The following is a 19,575-nucleotide window of genomic DNA, read 5'->3' as shown; positions in this document are numbered from 1 at the left end:
TTTCTAACGGAAGAGATACATATATTCACTCTTCAAATTTTGAGGATGGGCTCGAATTCGTCCTCACAATTAATATTATATTTTTCTGAAAGCTTAAGTTTTCCATTTCTCTCATTAAGCTCTTTTTAAAGCTTCGTTCAAATTATTTATTAGTTCAGGTTAAACAATTTTTTTTTATTAATGTTCGGGCCCTTAAAATTTCTGAATACAAGTCAGAAGTAATCTCCTAAACTTGAATATTCCGTGCCGTTTTTAAATGTTTTTTTTAAATAAATTGTCGTTTTTGGTATTTTTGGGCAGAAAATTACACGTGATACATTTACACGAATTATAGAAATTTGGGTTTTTAAAAAGTCATCTTGAGAACTCAAAAACCGTATACAAAAGAGAAAATTAACCCGTGTTTTTGAATACTGGATTTTACTCTAAAGTTTACTCTACTTTTTTTAATGTTTTCCTTTTTCCTCCACTTTCTTCACTTTTACCTCTTCCAAATTTCCATTTCCTGGACAAAATTATAATTTTAAGGAATTTAAATTGTTAGAAATTATATATAGGAACGCAGTATACAGTGGTCCAAATTCATACAAAATATACTTGCAAAACCGCGTAAAACATGAGAAGAAATTGGAGTTAGTTCGTTTGATTTAGTTGGTTAGATCTAACTTTTCAAAATATATATATAAAAGTGCTTGAAAATATATTTGTAAGCTTTCAGGTTTTTTTTTGGTCACTTTTAAAATTTTGAATGCAGATATCTCAGGATCTTGCGGAGCAGTAGTTATGAAAGAATGCTAACAATAATAGGTATCTATCTTATAAGTGTAATAGGTACATATTGTCTATAATAACAACCCTTTCAAATTGATCTTCTCGATCAGCAAGCCCGCGCAGGTCCGGTGGCAGGTAACATTTCTTTTAGTATCGCTTGGGGCAAATAAAGTTATCAAAAAAAATCACTGAAACTTTGCTTCTTAAGTCTCATGAAACTATATGTTTGTTTACCCCGCATTGTTCGTCCGACTTTACCCTCTTAGTTTCAAGAAGGAGTTTCCCCGTCTGTTACCCACATAGGAATTTGGAATCTAGGTGAAATTACGGATTTATCTTCAAAAATAGAAAATAACTCTATTGAATTATTGACATTAAAGCCGATAAACAGTAATCTAAATTCATAAAAATTCCGCACGTCTATGTTACCATTTATTTTAAAATTCCTCACTCTAATTAAACACTCGATGGCCAAATATACCTGTTAGTTTATTTAATGTTTTCTACGAGGTAGATCCCGATACAAAAAATAATTATTTTTTATAAAATTAATTTATAGTGCTTAAACACATCTTTTCTCTGAAATAATCGATAGTGAATCGATTGTTGAAATTTGGGGATCGTTCTTGGGTTATTTTCGAAAATAGATGTTAAGTAAACAGTTTCTCCGAGAATCATGTCTGCGGTAATGAAAAATTGGAATTGTGACAAGTTCAATGTATGTGTTAAACACACTCAATATACAGCTTTAAGAGAATGAGGTAGGTACGGGCACACCCATATATTTTTGATTTTGTTGATTGAAACTAACTATGCACACAGAAATTTCAGTTAAAAGAAGAACTAAAATTTAGCATACAATAACAAATATATTAAAAAATTAATACATGAAATTAGTATCAAATTTTTACAGGCATAGCGGTGCACCAAGTACGAGCATTAATATTTTCTTTTTATCTCCATCAGACCCTTTAATTTTCTAAACAGATCTTTCACAACTGAATCTCCAAGATGATTAACTGATAATTAACAACTGCCATTTAACACACCAAATCGATCTTTCTCCAACATTTTCTAAGCTGATTTCTCAGATCTAGACATAGGTACTGGATTCAAGAACAATTATGCAATATTCCAGGATGTTCTCGCCTACTATTTCAGATACTTCGTTTTATCTGGGCCGTCCTATGCGTATATCATTATTCCCATACATTTTCCGTAAATAAGAATTTTAAATTATCTTTGCTAAATCTCAAAGGTATGTAGGATTAATACATGGGGCCGTATTTTTATTTAGGAAAATAGGAAACTCTTACCAGGTCCATCTTCCTTTTACCCTTTAAATCAAAGGGGATTTGAAATGAGAAATATCCGAAGCATTCGTTAAAACATAGGGAAGCTTCAACACAGGTATTGTTAACAAAATCTTTCAGGGGAAAATCAAGATTATTTAAGAAACTCCCAAGGAATCAAGCAACTATATTGATCTTTAAACTGTACTGGAAACTGAACTTTTTTAATATTTCCAGGGGAATTTTCTCACCTTTGTTACTATTAAAAACCGAAATTGAAATTAAAAATATTGAAGAAGTTCGTTGAATCGTCAGGAATGTGCCTGGTCTTAAAGATACATTTTCGAGAGAAAAACAAGTTTTTGAATGATTTCAAAAAATGGTTTTAAAATGTTTGAAATCAGCCTAACATAGCGGATCTTAGACAGTTTAGCAGATACCAAAATTAATTATATTTTTCATGTAAATCAGAAAATAGCAGAGTTATTTTCAAAAGAACCTAAACGCATTAGTTCTAATCCCATAAATCTCTTATAACTATTCCTGACCCTTTGGGCGAAAATATTTCACAGTTAATTTAAGGCCATTTGGAAATAAAAATGCACGTACATGTGTATGTAACACATATATTAAATGAAAAAAAATTCGTTTATAATTCTTTTCAGACTCTCTGCTTACGCCCACTGGGGACTACTCGTCATCTTCGTATTAGAAACTTCCTTAACTGTTAGCGCAAAAGGCAAACATGACATAGAAGAACCTGATAATAGTAAAAATAAAAGAGCATTTGGCAATGGAGACACAACTAAATCAAATACAAACAAAAAAACGAAAGTTTTCAACGATATAGAAGATGATAAAACCAGAGCAAAGAAATATCAAAAAGCTTCTAAAGTGCCCGGGCAAGACAGCAAGAAAAATAATGAAACTCCGCAAAAGAAATTTATTGGAAGAATAGAACATGGTAAAGTAATGGTCTTGAGACGGAAAGACGAGTCGTTGCCAATGAGCAAATCTAGTGATCGAGGAAATGATGTATGCACAAAGTACAAAAACAACAAATTTAATAATTGCTATAATGGTAAAAATCCATACAGCGAAGAGGAGAGTGAAGAAGACAGTTCCGAGGAAGAAAAATCAAAAGGAAAAGCGAAAAAGCATGTGAAATACAGTATTAAATTTAGACATGAAAAACAAAAGAAAAAGGAAAATGGAGATATTAGAATTATGAGATTGCATAAGAATGGACGAAAAAATTATGAGTAAGTTATCAGAAGAATCATGAAAATTATGTTAATTTTGTACTATTTTCAGGAAAGAGGATGACGATTCAAGTGAAGACGAAGATGAACCAATCAAGAGATTTAAATTAATGGAAGATGACGATTAGCTTCCTCTAAAACTGACAAAGCTAATCAATTAATTCTTCTGATACTTCATTTTCAACATCATTAACTAAAATGTATTCGGATAATAAAACTTACCTAGCACCATTTTTAAACACTACCTACTTATAAAGATATTCGTAATCTAAACTAAATCAGTATGTGTATTATATTATTACCTTCCACCATTAATGCCATGAATGCAGAATTCTCCCTGCAAAATGTTCATAAAGCGCTCTAAGAGAAAAACATTCAAAAGTGGAAAATTCAAACTTCTGGAAGAAGACATTTGACTGGAAAATCTAGTAAATAAGGACACAAATTAAAAATACAAATTTTGTTTTTTAATTTATTTATCACCAACTTTGATATTTAACTAAATACAATAATCCTTCGACTAGAAAACATCACTACTATATCTATAAGGATCACTAGATCAACGTATTGACAGCTCTAACCAAAAGATAATTTCCATAGAAACCACGAAACTGATCAATACCCTTCCTTAATTTCAATTCAACACTTCAATGGATATTATTCTCTTGATGAAGTTTCCAGGACTTTGACCTATCGGCCCTTATGTGCGGAAACTAACTCAATTAAATATACATTTGTGTTGCATCATTATAAGTTACAAATAAGCAATATTCTACTACTAGGTAATATAACGACTTTTAAAGGTGATACATCGCATCTGAAAAATCTAAACTCTATATAGAACAGGAATCATAATACATCAGGTAAACAACTTTGCTTGATCTTCAGTAACGTGACCCTAAATCACACTTAAACGTAGAACTCTACCATGAACCTCAATAACTCTGAACAAAAATATTTTTAAAATTACTGTTTTTCCCTAGTAAAATATAAACGAGAGATTGTTCAAATCTTAATCGAAATAAAGAAACATAAATTCATTTCTTCATTTCGTGGCAAATTTTATAGCAAATATTTGAGTGGAGGATCTTTGGATGATCTTTGATAAATTACTTATGTTATACAGTACCATTTTCACACAAATTAACCTGCCAGAATAATATTAAAGTAGATAACCGCCAGATTGCCAAAATATATTCTTAGGGTAAATTTAAAAATAACATAAATTAAATAATGTAAAAAAGTTTTTAACTCTCACTAATGCTATTTTAATTATGCATATTTAGTGGATTCGATTTTTTCCTTCGCAATTTCAATTCACGTCCTCACATTGAAAATTATTATGGCACTCGTGTAGATGTTTCTTCATGTAATTTTAATGTGTTCAGGTTAGCTTTCGTCCCGGTAACATAGAAAAAATGCAATTTAGGGATGTCTAGACTGTCATTTCTTCGAAAAAGGTGAATATAAAAGTGACTAAATTTTAAAAGCAAATATGAACTATTAAATTGTATTTAAATTTCTAAATTTACTACCAAATAACAATCACAATCACTTTGCAACCATTTTAGTTAAAACGATAAAATAATAAGGAAACCATTATATTTTCACAACCGAAAGCTGCTATTCTGAACAAAAAAAATCTATCAAATAATTAAAATGTAATTTCCATGGGAAGATTGAAGAATTCTATAGAGTTCCGTGTGTTCTCAAGTTTTGCAAATTCTCACAAGCGGGCATTTTTATTTTTTGGGCATTTTGGTACAACTCGTTGTCTCCGAAGTTCCTGGCTTTCCATATCATCGAATCACCTGTAAAAATTAAATGAAAAAACCCCCAAAAAAAGTTTAAGATTAAGTTGAACTACACTACAACAACCAATCATCAACACACCCTAATTCTAATCTTGAAAGGCTAGAAACTACACTCAAAAAGGTCAACCTCATGGAAATATCAATTATAACAAATAAATAAATAATAAAAACCAATTTATTAGCGGTAAGTTCAAGATACCAGTTACTAACAATCGGAAATGCCCATCTCCCAAAGAAAATCTGATGAAGAAACATTAGAACTGAAGAGACATCGTATGTTTGTCTTTTTTAAGGTTTGGATAAAATTTCAAGTTATTATGTATACTTTATCGTAAACAAAACCAGAAATTACATTTTTTCCACAACTTCCGAGTTTAACGCACAATACTACTTAGTAGGTCTAAGACGGCGGAAATACTGCCCCAATCAGGAATCAATTTGATATGAGGATGAATCCACTAATTAAAGTGCAGAATTATACTTCTACCAATAATTAATATATTAATGTAATCCATTATACATTATTTATGGTAAATAACCGACAACCGATACATAATACTAGAATTTAATTTTGGTTTCTCTACAGAAAAATTTCACTCATGAAAGACATTTGCCATTTTTCATACGATCTATCCATTTACTATGTAAAACGCCTCTACAAAGTCCTCGATTTTCCCAAACTTTGCAATTTCTCACAAGAAGGTAGTTTTATGTTCTGGGCATTCTTCTCCGATTCTTTAGTCCCAAAATTTCGAGCTTGCCACATCATCGAGTCGCCTAAAACCAATAGAGGATTCAATTAATCAGTTTCCCGAATGAGGAAATACATGCACCACCTGATTTGAAAGGGGCTAAATATAAAGAAACCCAATAACGATGAGTACCTACTTCATGCCAGAAAACATATTGTGACTGAAGAATGAACAACCCTTTCTCCAACTTCCCCAACACGAAAAGTGATACCAAGATTGAAATCCACCAAAAAAAAAATAGTAGGAATAGGTACGGAAAATGTAATTTTAAGTCTCAATTTCGAGCACTGTAATTTAATGAATGTCAAGAGAAATTTCCTTCCAACTTGTAATTTGAAGAACAACTTGGAAAATATGAAAAACCACATACATGATAAAATGGAAAAAACGATGCACAGTTTTCACTAATGTCAATTTAGATATCAGAAGAAATTGTTCGGCGACTGAATATAAATTGGTGGAACTTCCTATTGCATTCCCAGACGTATGCATTTGCCAAGATCTTATTTAATTTTGAAGAATGTCAATTTTCACTCTTTTTTATTTCAAACTATGAAAAAAGAAGGGCAAAATAGAGGTATCGACAGATTCGTTATTACTACAATATATTCGGATAGTGTGCAATGAATACGTAATAAATTAAAAGGATAACGATTTTAAACTCTTCTCAGAGGGAAAATAATTAATGTGCAAAATTTCCATTATACACCAAGATACCAAAATTTCGGCAAATTCACCAGGGAAGTGCGTCAGAGACATTTATAACTCACTCTCGATTCTTGTTAATAATCCGTTCTGTTTACCAAATTGACACCAACAAATTTGTGTCAGTGTTTTTGAAACTACCAATTGGAAGAATTTGTAGTTTTAAGGACATCGAATCGGTCTAATTATTATTATGTAAAATAAGGCTCAAAAATCGGGGTTAAAAATTGCATTGTCCCATCTATATCTATTGAAGAGTAATATATATATGATTATGTCTTATTTATACAATGATATAGTTAATTTAGGTAAGGATGGCTACGATGCTGTATAAAAACAAAGCATGTATCATAAGGGATTTGTTGGGCATTAGTTTCTAAAATTCCTCCTCAAATCTGTATCACTCACTATATTACAGGCTTTTATGGATACAAAAAGCTTAATACATTTTCTTCAAAGATATATCTATCAGTACATATTATTAATACATTTCCCATTTCTTACTTGTCTCTTGTTTATCTATGTTTGGGGTGATAATCCACAACAGAGATGTTATCATCATCGATCTAGTTTAAAATTTCATTATTCCAGTTTCATCATTCTATTCTTTTTATTGTAATACCTTTGCTACTATATTGTCCATTAATTCTTGGGGTTTCCTATCTTGTTTTCCTTTCTATTAGGATAACGGGTTTCTTGTTCCTTCTTGTGCCCTTTGTTTAGTTTAGTTGCTTCATTGCAACGTTATTAACGCAGCAAATTGTATTTCCACTGTCTTTCGCTGGCTTCTTATCACTAGCATAATCACAGAATGTCGGAAAAATACACTAGCTGACCAGGATTCAACACACCTTAAATGCTCTATTAGAATCCTATTTCTAGCACTAATTGCAGCATTTACAGGTGTAAAGTAAAAATAATTGAATTCCTTGAATATTTGATATTTGAAAGTTAAAGAGGGAGTAAATGAGAAAAAATTATCAAAAAAGAGAGGACAAATCACTCATATGTTGTGTCAAATCTCTCGCCCAGATTCTTTTTCAAATTATTTCACCGCAGCTCTCCTATTTTGTTACCTATTTGCATCAAATTGATTTAATACATAAATATCTCCATTCCATCACTTCCAAATATGAGAGAATCCGCATTTAACTCACAGATTTCACCACTCGAACATGCAAATAATAAAGAACACACAATACCACACCATACTATTCTATATTCGCTGTATAACCGGTAAAAACATTCTATTTTAACTATAAAGAAGCAACAAAATTTTGTTGTTTTTTCAGTATTGAATTTAAAAATAGAAACTGTCATAGACCAAAAATAAGTGTAGATTTGCTGCATGATGCAATTAATACCTACCACAAATAAACTACATTTAAACGATTCGTGCTAAAATAAATTAATATGACTACCAGTAAAATTGAATATTCCATAGATGCAGGAGGCATCTTATAGGATGCACCGTTTTGCACATATATTCACAGTTGAAACGCGATGAAAAAATCAGAAGTGTCGTACAATTTTCTTCTATCATCCATGGTTATCAACACTTACAAAAAAACAGTGCCATGTTTCTTACAAACATATTAGATCATTGGATAGCATCTTGGAATACCCAATTAGTTAGACACAACTAATTCCAAATTCAAAACGAAGCAGGCAATGTATTATCGTCATTAAGCATACGCAAGAATTTTGAGATGGCGTTAATGAACTAAACTACCCTGACCAAATAGAGTATAAAATAAAAAAGAATCAAAAAGGCAACATTTACGGTAGCTCTTTTCCCTGTAGCACTGGTGCCTCAAGTTCGAAACATATTCTTCTTCCACTGACAATTCAAGCCGCTTTACCGAGCCTTGATACTCCGAATGGAAATTCTCTTTGACAAAGTAGGGCACTTGTAAATTATGAGTTCTTCTCATTATTGGGTACTTCCTGAAAATAGTGTAGAGAAAACAGGGTTCCTTCATTATTTCAAAAATTGAATGTTTTCTTTTTTATATTAATGCTAGTCATATTGAGATGTGAAGGCTTTCATAACTATTGAAATATAATTGGAAATATTTTCCGGACATCTACGCCATAACCAATAAAATTTATAACATTTCGTCCGCAACTATGATGAGCATTATTAAAGGCGACTCAGCACATTTTGTGGAAAATCTCGGAACGATATTTCCTATTAAATTTTATTCATTTTGCATGTTTTAGATTAATGGTGGTAAATTGTAAAACGCAATAAAACCATACTTACGCACTAGTAGATAAACTATAAGGAGGATCTGAAATAAAAAAGCTTGATGCCACAGATAAGAGAATGGCAATCAAAATCGGCAGAAGCTGTACAATCGCCGATATTCCGCCATTTTGATTCTGCAACAAATGTAGTCAATACCCTCAATTCAAGCTCAAAGCTTGCAAACACATGATTAAATTATCTATTACCTCCCTAGCATGTCTATGCTCCTGCTGGCTATCAGCTGCTTGTCTCTGCCATCGTCCCCCTCTACGAACGTAAACGTTGGGTCCAAATCCTGTTCCAAAAAACATATTAAACAATTCGTCGGGATTGACCTCCGCCTCAAATCCCCTGGTGTAAGAACGAGAATGGCTACTTCTGCTCATTCTTTCATCGTCCTTTCCGTATAAGTCATATTGGTTGCGTCTTTCAGTGTCGGTTAATACTGCTACGGCATTACCTTAAAAAAAGTGCTGTCCATAAGCCGTAGGATATTTAACAATTCAAAAATAGTTCTTAAGTTCTTTTAGTGAAATAGAAAATATGAATCAAAATGTATATTATTTATTTGTAGGAAATTTAAACAAAACAACCAAAATAAGTAATAAATCATTAATCAGTACTATACTTAGCAGGTAACATAGCTTAAAAGAATATTAAAAAAATGTATGATTTAAAAATGTTTATACATTTAATTTGCAACAGAGTGTTGAAAATGCCTGCATTAAGTTTTAATCATGGACTTACCAACAGCTTTAAAGGCTTCATCTGCCCCAGGAGCTCGGTTTTTATCTGGATGCAATTGTAATGCAATTTTTCGGTAAGACTTCTTTATTTCACTGTCTGTTGCATCTTTGCTTACAGACAGAATTTCATAGTAATCCTTGCAAGCCCTAAAATATTAGTAAGAGTAGTAAGAAATTTGAATGATAAACTTGTATATGTTTCATTTATGTCACAACTTTTCTTCATATGGCCTACCTTATTCTTTCAACTAACAGCAGCTGTTCAGATGAATACTCTGGTTTCTTTGGAGAAGCATCCCTTGGAGGACACTGCTTGCGTACTTTTGATTGTTCAGTTTCAATGTTGTCTGGCATAATTGAAACTTGCAGTAAAAGATCTGCAAAAATTACAATACAAGTTAAGGTAGGAAACAAGAATCCTTTTCTACATGTCAGGGACCCTGAACTGATATGTTAGCTACACCCAAATCTAAAATTGAAAGTATAAGGATAAAGATGAGAAAATTTGAAGAAATAATAAGAATACACAGAAAGAACTTTTTCTACAACTTCCTTAGAAATAATTATTTTAGTTAATTGTTCCAGATAAGTCCAAGTTTTACTCATATTGGCAACCCAGGATGTCTGTTGCTCTGCATCCAGAGTAAATAGCAGCTGTACCAAAATGTTTATTCTGATATAACTACCAATTAAAATTAACATGAACATTGTATACTTTCTAATTTTCTATTTAATATCCCAAAAATTGTGGGAATCATAAATAAAAAAAGAAAATTAAAATTGTACTGTAACACACTCTGTATATCTAAAAGTTTTGAGAAATGGGAATTCAATTTGTTATGCTGAAAGAATCTATGGTTAGTGGATTGGCGAGAAAATTTGAGTGCAAAATTAGACCATACCTACATTTGAAATAGTCACATTTTAATGTTTTTGAAGTAAAACTCCAATAGACTACAACATTTATGCAGCATAACCTGACAAGACTCCAAAACCATAATAACTAAGAATACTGAACATGCCCCAGTTGAGACAAGAACCTGTATATGAAACACTTGTGAAATTGACACACATTTTAACTCATAGTTAGGCTTGACTGCAAGTTACTTCACATGCAGTTTAACAGCACATTAAAGAAATGGCACTTAGTAGTTAAAAAGTCTCCATAATGCAATGATGTTCTTACATGAAAAAATGTAAGGATGAGTCAATGAAAAATTACATATTTGCATATTCGAATCTCATTTTAGAAAAGCAATCAATAGTCTTGAAGAAAGTCAACATTCATATTAATTCAAAGCCTCACTTCTTATTGAGGGTTCATCCTTACCTTTCGCTCTCTGAGTAGGGAACAATCTCTCTGCCTTATGAAGAAACTTCTGAGCCTTTTCTTTATTCTTCTGTTTAATGTATTTCTCGGCCACTTCAATACATTTTAATGCTTCGTCTTTGTTACTATCCATTGTCCACTTCTGCTTAGATATTCCCAATAAATAAGATCAACACCTTCTGTGGCCTCTTTGGAGTTCCTTTTATTTATTAATTATTAATTTTGACTTTTTTTATGGTTTCAATCATCTGATCTCTGGAACTCGATTCTATAGGAACGCGTAACAGCGAGGATAAAATTTTTCGACCAATCAACGTTGCCAGTTGAATTTTTTGACCAATCAATGTCGCTAAAAATTTCATTACCTTTCTCACATGTTGCTATAGAATACGACCCCGACTTCTTACCACTTTTATGTTCTAGAATATATATGGATTGGTCTATCGTTCTACAAAAGCTAAAAACTTAATTCATAATATAGAAAGTATCTCAAATCAAATAACATTCATATAAAACACCTAATATGGAAATTATCTCAAAAATAAATTATTGAAGAACCCTGATACTTTTGTGTAAAATATGTTTCCATCAGTTCTTGTTGAGTTGAGGCGGTAAGTACTCCTAGTACTCAATGAATGATTGAAAAGACTTATAAAGATTCGGTAGTGACGGTGGCTGATTGAGTTCTATTTGTCATTTGTCAGGATTACAACTGTCACTGTCATCTACTAATCGCCACTCGCCACTCGGGTCGTCCGAAAATTTCAAGAAATTCGTGAATGGATGTTGAATGGAGTTGTTTACTAGTGGAAGTAATCTATTAATTAATAGAATAATAAGTAGTAATGGAAATTAGAGGATATATTACAAATGTTTAGTGTAGCGAAAATGTTCCCGTAATGCATATTAAGTAGTGCCAGTGCTATACACGTTTCAAATCATGTCGGGCAGGAATCGCCCCATACAACATAAAAATTTATCAACAATATTCTCAAAACTTCAAGGAGCATTTTCGGATGTTGTGGCTCATCCAAAATTCGCAACGGACAAACGGACTTTGGACAAAACGTGGAAACTAATGGACAAAGTGGTGAAACTGTGCCAGCATCAAAGAATGAATTTGAAGAACTCTCCCCCATTCATACTGGACATTTTGCCAGATACCTACCAAAGACTGAGGCTTATTTATTCAAAATATGAAGACAACATGTCTGCATTGTATAGTATTGAATATTTTAATGTTTTTATAATCAATTTAATGAGAAAGTGTAAGCAGGCAATTAAATTGTTTAAGGAAGGCAAGGACAAAATGTTTGATGAAAATTCACATTACAGGAGAAATCTGACAAAATTAAGTTTAGTGTTTAGCCATATGTTAAGTGAACTTAAAGCACTGTTTCCCAGTGGATGGTTTGCAGGTGATCAATTCCGTATTACAAAGTCTGATGCTGCTGATTTTTGGAAGAATAATTTTGGCAATAGGTGAGTATTTTCCTTGGTATTTTTTATATCTTTAGTACATCAGAATCTTACCCTTTATGATTCATTCCTAAGTGTATGTTATTTCTTAGACAATGCAAGGATTTTCAAATCTGACACAATTTCCACTGAATTACTCAACAGAAATCGCATAATGTTGTATGTCATTAAGGCCAAAATTATTAACCACTTACCATGATATTTTATGTAAAATTATGAAACAATATGCAGCACAGAAACAATATTTAATTCTGTTAAATTATATGTATATGAATTTTTTTCAGTACTTTGGTTCCTTGGAAGATCTTCCGTCAAGAGTTAAACAATGTCCATCCTATTAGTTCAGGGTTGGAAGCCATGGCCTTAAAATCCACAATAGATCTCACCTGTAATGACTACATATCCAACTTTGAATTTGATGTCTTCACAAGGTATGTAAGGTTTTGGAAGTGTTTTTTTTAATACTAAATAAGTATCTAGATATGTGATGATATAAAAACTAATGATCAGAGGAAGATTTGTATTAATAAGTTTTCCTCTATGTTTTTGTTTAAAAAGGGACTACTTTTTATGTAGGTATATGTAATACCTATAGGTTTGAGCTTCTAAGTATCAAATAGTTTACATTCAAAAACTTATAAGTAAACTAATAAGCTGATTGCTAAACTTGATAGTTTATTATATATATATATTATAAAAATCTTTTGAAAAATTCAAACTTTTTACATTATATTTTTATATTTTTAGACTGTTTCAGCCATGGACAACTTTGCTTCGCAACTGGCAGATTTTAGCAGTCACTCATCCAGGTTATGTTGCTTTTCTGACCTATGATGAAGTTAAAGCTCGGTTGCAGAGGTATATAAATAAAGCCGGCTCTTATGTATTTCGACTTTCCTGCACCCGACTTGGTCAATGGGCTATTGGTTATGTAACTCCAGATGGGGAAATACTGCAGACAATACCTCAAAATAAAAGCCTTATTCAAGCCCTCTTGGATGGCTATAGAGAAGGATTGTGAGTATGCTTTTTGTATATGTGCAGAGAGAATGAAACAATTAATATTTATATTAAATTACATTTCGCAGTTACCTGTACCCAGATGGAAGATCAAATAATCCAGATCTTTCTTGGGCGGTGCAGCCCAGTCAGGAAGACCATATAGCTGTGACGCAGGAGCAGTATGAATTGTATTGCGAGATGGGGAGTACATTTCAGTTGTGCAAAATATGCGCTGAAAACGACAAAGATGTGCGGATAGAACCGTGCGGCCATTTATTGTGCACACCGTGTTTAACAGCATGGCAAGCGGTGCGTAAAATTTTCAAGATATTTTTTCAAGTGTTTTTGACGTATTATTTTCTTTTTTTCAGGGTTCAGAAGGTCAAGGTAGCCAAGGATGTCCATTTTGCCGAGCGGAAATCAAAGGAACTGAGCAAATAGTAGTGGACCCGTTCGACCCCAAAAAATCCCACAACCGGAAGAACTTTCCCACTGTTTCTCAGAACAGTTCGAATCTGGACGACGAGGAGGAATTTGAGGTACCGCACAACGAGGCTAATCATTCAAATAACTATTCAGAATAGCATTTGGCTGTTTTGTGTTGCGCATGATGTTCCAAAGTGGCAGCTTGGACATTTCAAATGGGCTTTCTTTTTATTTTAGCTTGAAGCCGCGTCAGTCATATCATTTTACTGATCGTTGTGTTTTCAGTGGTGCATGAATTTTATCACATTCTGCATGTTTTATTATAAAGTGAGAAAAACGAGATTTCAAAGTTCCTTTTAAGCATTCTTTTAAGGGAAAACTTTTATGAATTACTGTGGTTCGTTTTTATTTGTGTGATTATCATTTCTGTTCCTCCTTGGTAAGTTCAAATTTGCCTGTTACCAGGACCTCGTGAATAAAATGTGAATGTATTAAAATTGTAGTGAGCTTTGAGCCTGGTTAAAAAAGAAGTTCATACTGTAAATTAAAGTAAATTAATTACATCGTAGAGAGTTAACGCGCGTTTCAATGTGTTTTTTGGTCATCATTTTTCTCACTTTAATGAATTAAGTAATTTATATCATGAATGATACTAGGCGGATCAAACGTCACTTTTCAATCGTTACCAAAACAAAAATGGTCTGAGACGTCACGCCTTCTAAAACACCTTACTATCATAACTGTCAATCTGTAGGTTATTTTAAGATAATTTAATATGGCCACAAAAAGCAACGTCCTTATGAATCAATGGACAGTTGTGTTAAATATTTGATTATTGACATTGAATGCTCGAGATGAAAGAATTAATCGCAACTCGTGGCAATAAAATTCTATTGTAAGATAGTAAACTATTTATTTTAATATAAAATATAGTTTCAATATAACTTTTCTCTGTACATTTTCATATATTTATTTTTTATTTTCCCTTTTTAAATTATCGTATAACTTCAAGTTGAAGTAAGATGTTATGAGTATTTTTGATGTTTGCTAGCGGTTATAAATGTGTCTTACAATCTATTTAACAATAGCTAACGCTCTTCTCAACTGGTTTATATTAAGAGGTCCAGTTATCTTGAGGCTGTCATTTATTTGCAGAATTATTAGTTTTAATAAAAACGGTTTCTAATCAAAGTTGCTTGGCATGAGAGGGGAAATAAGATTATAATGCAGCAAATATCTTGACGTCATCAATGTTGATACAAAGTCAATTTGTCAAAACACTGTGATTTTTTTTTAATATTGCAAAGGGATATCTTAAATTAATGACACACCTTCGTAAGAGGTGGAGTTAGCATTGACATGTTAAATGAAATGATAAAATTTTGTTCGCAAGAAGCTATACTGTAAAATTGTTTATGTATTGCTACAAAAAATCGGCACGTTTATTCTGTTAATTTTTACAATAATTGTTGAAAAAGAAACGCAGTAATAGCCAATGTGGCATTTTTAACCATATAATTGATGACTATTGCATGTACAGAGGTTTAGTACTAGTAGAGTTTTTCACTGCGACTGCTCTATTGGTCCAACTAATAAATGATTTTCCCCAAGACATCAAAACTCTGTCCTTTTGCTTTTATTTTCACATCATATTCACGCCTCCGAAGTTCATCTACATGCGAGAAAATGTTTATCGGGCTACAGGTAGGTACCATACGTGTTAAACGAATTCCAAGGAACTGTCCTATTGCTTCAGCAAAGGAGATGAAGAAGAAAAAACGAGGTCAAAACGCGTATTACGGCCATTCATGAAGAATCCAGGTTATTTGACGAGCTATGAGATTAGTTCAATTTTCGCAAAGTAGCGTGACATGATCATAAATTTTTTAATACAAATTAGGCATTTTACAGTTTTCGTTTTAACCGAATAAAATTCCCCAACATTCCTGTTAAAAATATCGTTGCCCCCAATAATTTTGCGACAAATTATAATTCATCACCGAAAGGGCATTTTTATTTGTTTTTTTTTTTTTAATTCAAATTTTGCAATTTTCGAATGTTTTCATTTATATGTGGCACTCATTAGTTCATGGTTTGATGTACCTCTTGCAAATATCCATCATTAACTTGGCTTGTTGGCACTGTATGTCGCTTTTTGTGGTTAATTTATATAAAAACGTTTACTGCAAATGAGGCATTTACAGTATAGAATCTCTATAATATTACTATTTGTTTATTGCTGTTTGGAAAATATTTATGGGCATCCAGTAAATGTGGCCTTAGAGACTGACTGGAAACTGATAAAAATCCGTCTATTGAAATAGACTGTTCCTTATATGTATATAGATAAATAGCGTTGATTTGATTTTTTTGAGTTTAGAGCTCTCCGACACAATTTTTTGTGGGTTCAGCTTTATTTTCATTGAATCCGACTATAAAAGTTTACATATGTAAAAAAGAACGGCTCTTAGTTTCCAGTTGCGTTAATTTGTGTTTATAGAGCATGAGGTGGATTACGTATTTTAATGCCTGTTTAAATATTAAATGATGGCAATAATTGGTAAGTAGATTACTGGGGGTGCTCCAAATATTCTCAGGTGAGACACTTTTTCAGGATGCTGGCGAGTTATGGAACTGCGCAGGCAGCAGCCTGCATGCATTAGCACTGAAACCAAGGACTGAAGTTTCAGTAAGTAATGTACTGAATTAACTCAATAATAATGAATTTTCCTCTGAGATCCGTCAAACATTGCAATTTAAATAATGATCGTGCATGATTCTCGAGCATTTATTATTATTGATTCATTCGTCCAAAAACGATTTCCAAATTACCTACCATTTTTAGCATTCTTCAAGTCCCATGATATCACCAGGAAGCAGTCCTAGATTCGTGAGACGCAATCCTCCAGGCACCGTAGTGGTTCCTACAACCGCTCCACCTCCTTTGCCACCGAGGAAGAGTTCCCCAACTCACGAATTACCTCCAATACCCACAACGTCCTCGCATATCCCACGTAACGGAACCGGTATCACACAAGGTCTATGCGAGGCACAATCACAATCTGTGACAAACCTGACTAGCAACCACTCCATAGAGATAGAAACTCTGCCTAAAAGCAGTTCAATGTTGGAGATGCGCAATCCGGATGTAGATCACGTAGAATTAAGCACTCCAGAAACTATTGTTGGTTTAGTAGTATCGAATTGTGATAACAACGTTATCGACACTTGTAAGACCCCTCCGCGACATTTGAGCTGTCCCTCTAATAGAACAGCACCAAAACCGTTACCTCCCAAGTCGAATACCACCCCCAATATCAGTGGAAAGCCTTACGAAAATGTGGAAGTTGAGCAGCTGCCTCCGAAACATAAAAAGCGGGTGAATCCACTGGAACGCGAAGCGAACGTATCTTATGAAAATTTGAATATGGATTACATAAAGAAATTAGTGAGCGAGGGCTATTCCAGGGATTCTGTAATCAGAGCTTTAGGTATATCGAGGAACAACGTGGATATGGCTTGTGATATTTTACACGAATTCGGTACAAAACTAGGATAGCAAGTAGTCGTCATATGTCTCTCGATATCTAAGGGTTCGTTTCTAGTATAAGTTCGTAGATCGTTAACTTGAGTAAATAAAATAATTATACATAATTTTTTTTAAGAATACAGATATTTTTTTAGCCGAAATGGGAAAATGTGTGTGTTGGGCTGCGAGGAAATTGCGACTCATCAGGGTTGATTAAGATTTCTAAAAAAGACTGCGGGATTTACGTGGAAATGGCGTGCTTGATTATAAAGCCCCCTGGAGAGATTTTGTTACACGACCGATGGTTCATAAATTCAAGAGATCAACGAAGATTTCAGTTTACTGTAATAGATACATTAGAGCCAAATTATTAATGTGCTGTAAACTTCAACATCAAGCTAGCTTTCGTAAATACAAAGAATCTCACCGATATTGAAGTTCTATATCAATGTTTCTATGGAAATTAGCTTGCAGTAACTTGACCCTCAGTCACAGAAGAATCTAGAAGTTTAATGTCAAAATCGTAGTATATCGCCACGACGAACGGCCCTAACATAATACGGGCTGTTTAATATTTAGTTTGCGTTTTTAAGGTCAAATTATTAATGCAACTTTAATTGCAAACTAATTTCAATACAAACATGAAAGTAGAGTGTCAGGTATTGGTCATGTTCTTAATTATTGATGACGACTTTGATGTTAAAGCTGACAGCACATGAATAATTTGAGCCTTAGGACCAAAAAAAAAATTATGAATTTGCTGTTAACATGCAAATGTGACTGATAAGTTACTGTTACAGATACGGACAAAACGCATGAAATATAAAAGTTTCTACTAATTTGATTAAGGACCAATAGATCAAAGTCCTGACAATCTTACCAAGAGGATAATATCCATAGAAATGTTGAAATAAAGACAGTGATGGCCAGTTTTGTGGTTTCCATGAAAATTGTCTTCCAGGTAGAATTGCCGATACATTAATCTAGTGGCCTTAAAGATGTGAAATTTTGGGAAATCAAAGTAGTAAACAATAATAAAGCTTGGGGTGGCAAATGGTGGCTTGACCTATAAAAAATACTACCCTGTAATTTTTAGAATAAATTAAAAATTATTAGACATCCTCAAACGTATATACAGGACGCCCCAAATAATAACGACGGGTATCAAGTCATTTATTTCACAAATCAGTTTCGATTTATTATGAATATTAAACGTTGTCTCAGGAAGACAAGTTCTTTGAGTAATCGGTTATTAAAAAATGGAAGTTTCTTGGTTCAGGGCATATCAAGTACGATTTAAGACAGTATTATAAATTTTAACTACCTCTGCATAATAAGTACATTTTTTTTAATGTTTAAAGAATTAACGCAATTTTGAAATAGGGCATCTTTAAATTGCATGCATTGGAATGTAGTAATTTTGCTGGAGACTAAGCTCATAAGAAAGTATACGCTGTGACCCAAGAAAATACCGACTACCTTACTCGTTAACAATATTTGAATTTTACGATTTACATATATAGCAAACTCTCATAACAGTTCCTTAAATTATTGAACTAGTAGCAATGGGTCTGAACTAAAAAAAAAAACTTGATATATTTGTGCCAAATGAATATTAACACAAACTTCTTATGATTATAAAAGCGATGGTAAAGGAACTGATATTCAAATAGGACTGGGAATTTTTTCGGTCAAATATATGTCCCTAGATTTGAAAAGCAAAGCTTTATCTATTAGGTAATATTTCAATACAATCCAAAAACGTATTATTTTATAACCAGAGTAGATGAAAACGGTATTAAAACTTAACTCTCTGCGTTTTGCCTCCAGGCACTATGATAACAAGACAAAGGGGGTGGTAATTATTTATTACTTTTAAAAACATTAACATGAAGCTAAATAGAAATAATGAAAGTAAACGTGAAACTAGAAATATCATGGTCTCACTGAATCAGTATTTTCATATTTCCCATGTATTGACGATTAGTCTATTTTTAAGGTTTGGGCGGGTGCTGGGTCTGTTAAAATATGGACAAAATGCCAAATGCGAACATTTTTTAAAATAGTTAATAAATCCACAATATTATTTATTCTTCGACTTTTATGTAAATAGTTTATGTAAATAGTTAAAAAATGCTTATAATAAAAGTCATCCACATTTAATGTATCTCTCTGGTTTTATTTCAGTGTTGGTACAGTAAATTTCAATTATACAT

General features: G+C 32.7%; 3 protein-coding genes across 4 annotated transcripts; 2 read left to right on the top strand and 1 right to left on the bottom strand.

Moving 5' to 3' along the window:
• The first annotated feature begins 1,261 nt into the window (after positions 1 to 1,261).
• LOC136414479 (uncharacterized) lies at positions 1,262 to 3,603 on the top strand. The gene is made up of 3 exons (XM_066398524.1): positions 1,262 to 1,532; positions 2,729 to 3,325; positions 3,378 to 3,603. Exons 1-3 carry the CDS (start codon positions 1,528 to 1,530, stop codon positions 3,451 to 3,453), a joined length of 678 nt encoding a protein of 225 aa, XP_066254621.1. The 5' UTR covers positions 1,262 to 1,527; the 3' UTR covers positions 3,454 to 3,603.
• A 167-nt stretch (positions 3,604 to 3,770) lies between these two features.
• Positions 3,771 to 11,188, bottom strand: LOC136414473 (dnaJ homolog subfamily B member 12). 2 transcript variants are annotated; one of them, XM_066398513.1, is made up of 7 exons: positions 10,924 to 11,188; positions 9,829 to 9,970; positions 9,595 to 9,740; positions 9,054 to 9,307; positions 8,863 to 8,981; positions 8,380 to 8,543; positions 3,771 to 5,916 (listed from the first exon to the last, which is right to left on the bottom strand). In XM_066398513.1, exons 1-7 carry the CDS (start codon positions 11,054 to 11,056, stop codon positions 5,795 to 5,797), a joined length of 1,080 nt encoding a protein of 359 aa, XP_066254610.1. In that variant the 5' UTR covers positions 11,057 to 11,188; the 3' UTR covers positions 3,771 to 5,794. The 2 variants fall into 2 exon arrangements, with proteins under 2 accessions (XP_066254610.1, XP_066254611.1); XM_066398514.1 differs by having other exon boundaries at positions 3,771 to 5,136; positions 10,924 to 11,186.
• A 455-nt stretch (positions 11,189 to 11,643) lies between these two features.
• On the top strand, positions 11,644 to 19,526 carry Cbl (E3 ubiquitin-protein ligase CBL). The gene is made up of 7 exons (XM_066398494.1): positions 11,644 to 12,405; positions 12,687 to 12,833; positions 13,150 to 13,419; positions 13,491 to 13,713; positions 13,776 to 13,943; positions 16,445 to 16,519; positions 16,676 to 19,526. The coding sequence occupies exons 1-7, from the start codon at positions 11,864 to 11,866 to the stop codon at positions 17,387 to 17,389; spliced, it is 2,139 nt and encodes a 712-aa protein (XP_066254591.1). The 5' UTR covers positions 11,644 to 11,863; the 3' UTR covers positions 17,390 to 19,526.
• Positions 19,527 to 19,575: the final 49 nt, after the last annotated feature.

The sequence above is a fragment of the Euwallacea similis genome, chromosome 17 (genome assembly GCF_039881205.1).
Source record: "Euwallacea similis isolate ESF13 chromosome 17, ESF131.1, whole genome shotgun sequence".
Classification (NCBI taxonomy): Eukaryota; Metazoa; Arthropoda; class Insecta; order Coleoptera; family Curculionidae; genus Euwallacea; species Euwallacea similis.
The sequence above is the reverse complement of the archived record's forward strand: the minus strand, read 5'-3'. Positions and strand labels throughout refer to the sequence as shown.

Excerpts from the sequence above, each read along its gene's own strand:
- LOC136414479 (XM_066398524.1), top strand. Across the intron at positions 3,326-3,377 it reads AATGGACGAAAAAATTATGA|GAAAGAGGATGACGATTCAA; the intron begins GTAAGTTATCAG and ends TACTATTTTCAG.
- LOC136414473 (XM_066398513.1), bottom strand. The coding sequence starts at position 11,056 with ATGGATAGTAACAAAGACGAAGCATTAAAATGTATTGAAGTGGCCGAG. Across the intron at positions 9,308-9,594 it reads TGAAGCCTTTAAAGCTGTTG|GTAATGCCGTAGCAGTATTA; the intron begins GTAAGTCCATGA and ends ACTTTTTTTAAG. Across the intron at positions 8,544-8,862 it reads TATAGTTTATCTACTAGTGC|GAAGTACCCAATAATGAGAA; the intron begins GTAAGTATGGTT and ends CACTATTTTCAG.
- Cbl (XM_066398494.1), top strand. The coding sequence starts at position 11,864 with ATGTCGGGCAGGAATCGCCCCATACAACATAAAAATTTATCAACAATA. Across the intron at positions 12,834-13,149 it reads GAATTTGATGTCTTCACAAG|ACTGTTTCAGCCATGGACAA; the intron begins GTATGTAAGGTT and ends TTATATTTTTAG. Across the intron at positions 13,714-13,775 it reads GTTTAACAGCATGGCAAGCG|GGTTCAGAAGGTCAAGGTAG; the intron begins GTGCGTAAAATT and ends TCTTTTTTTCAG.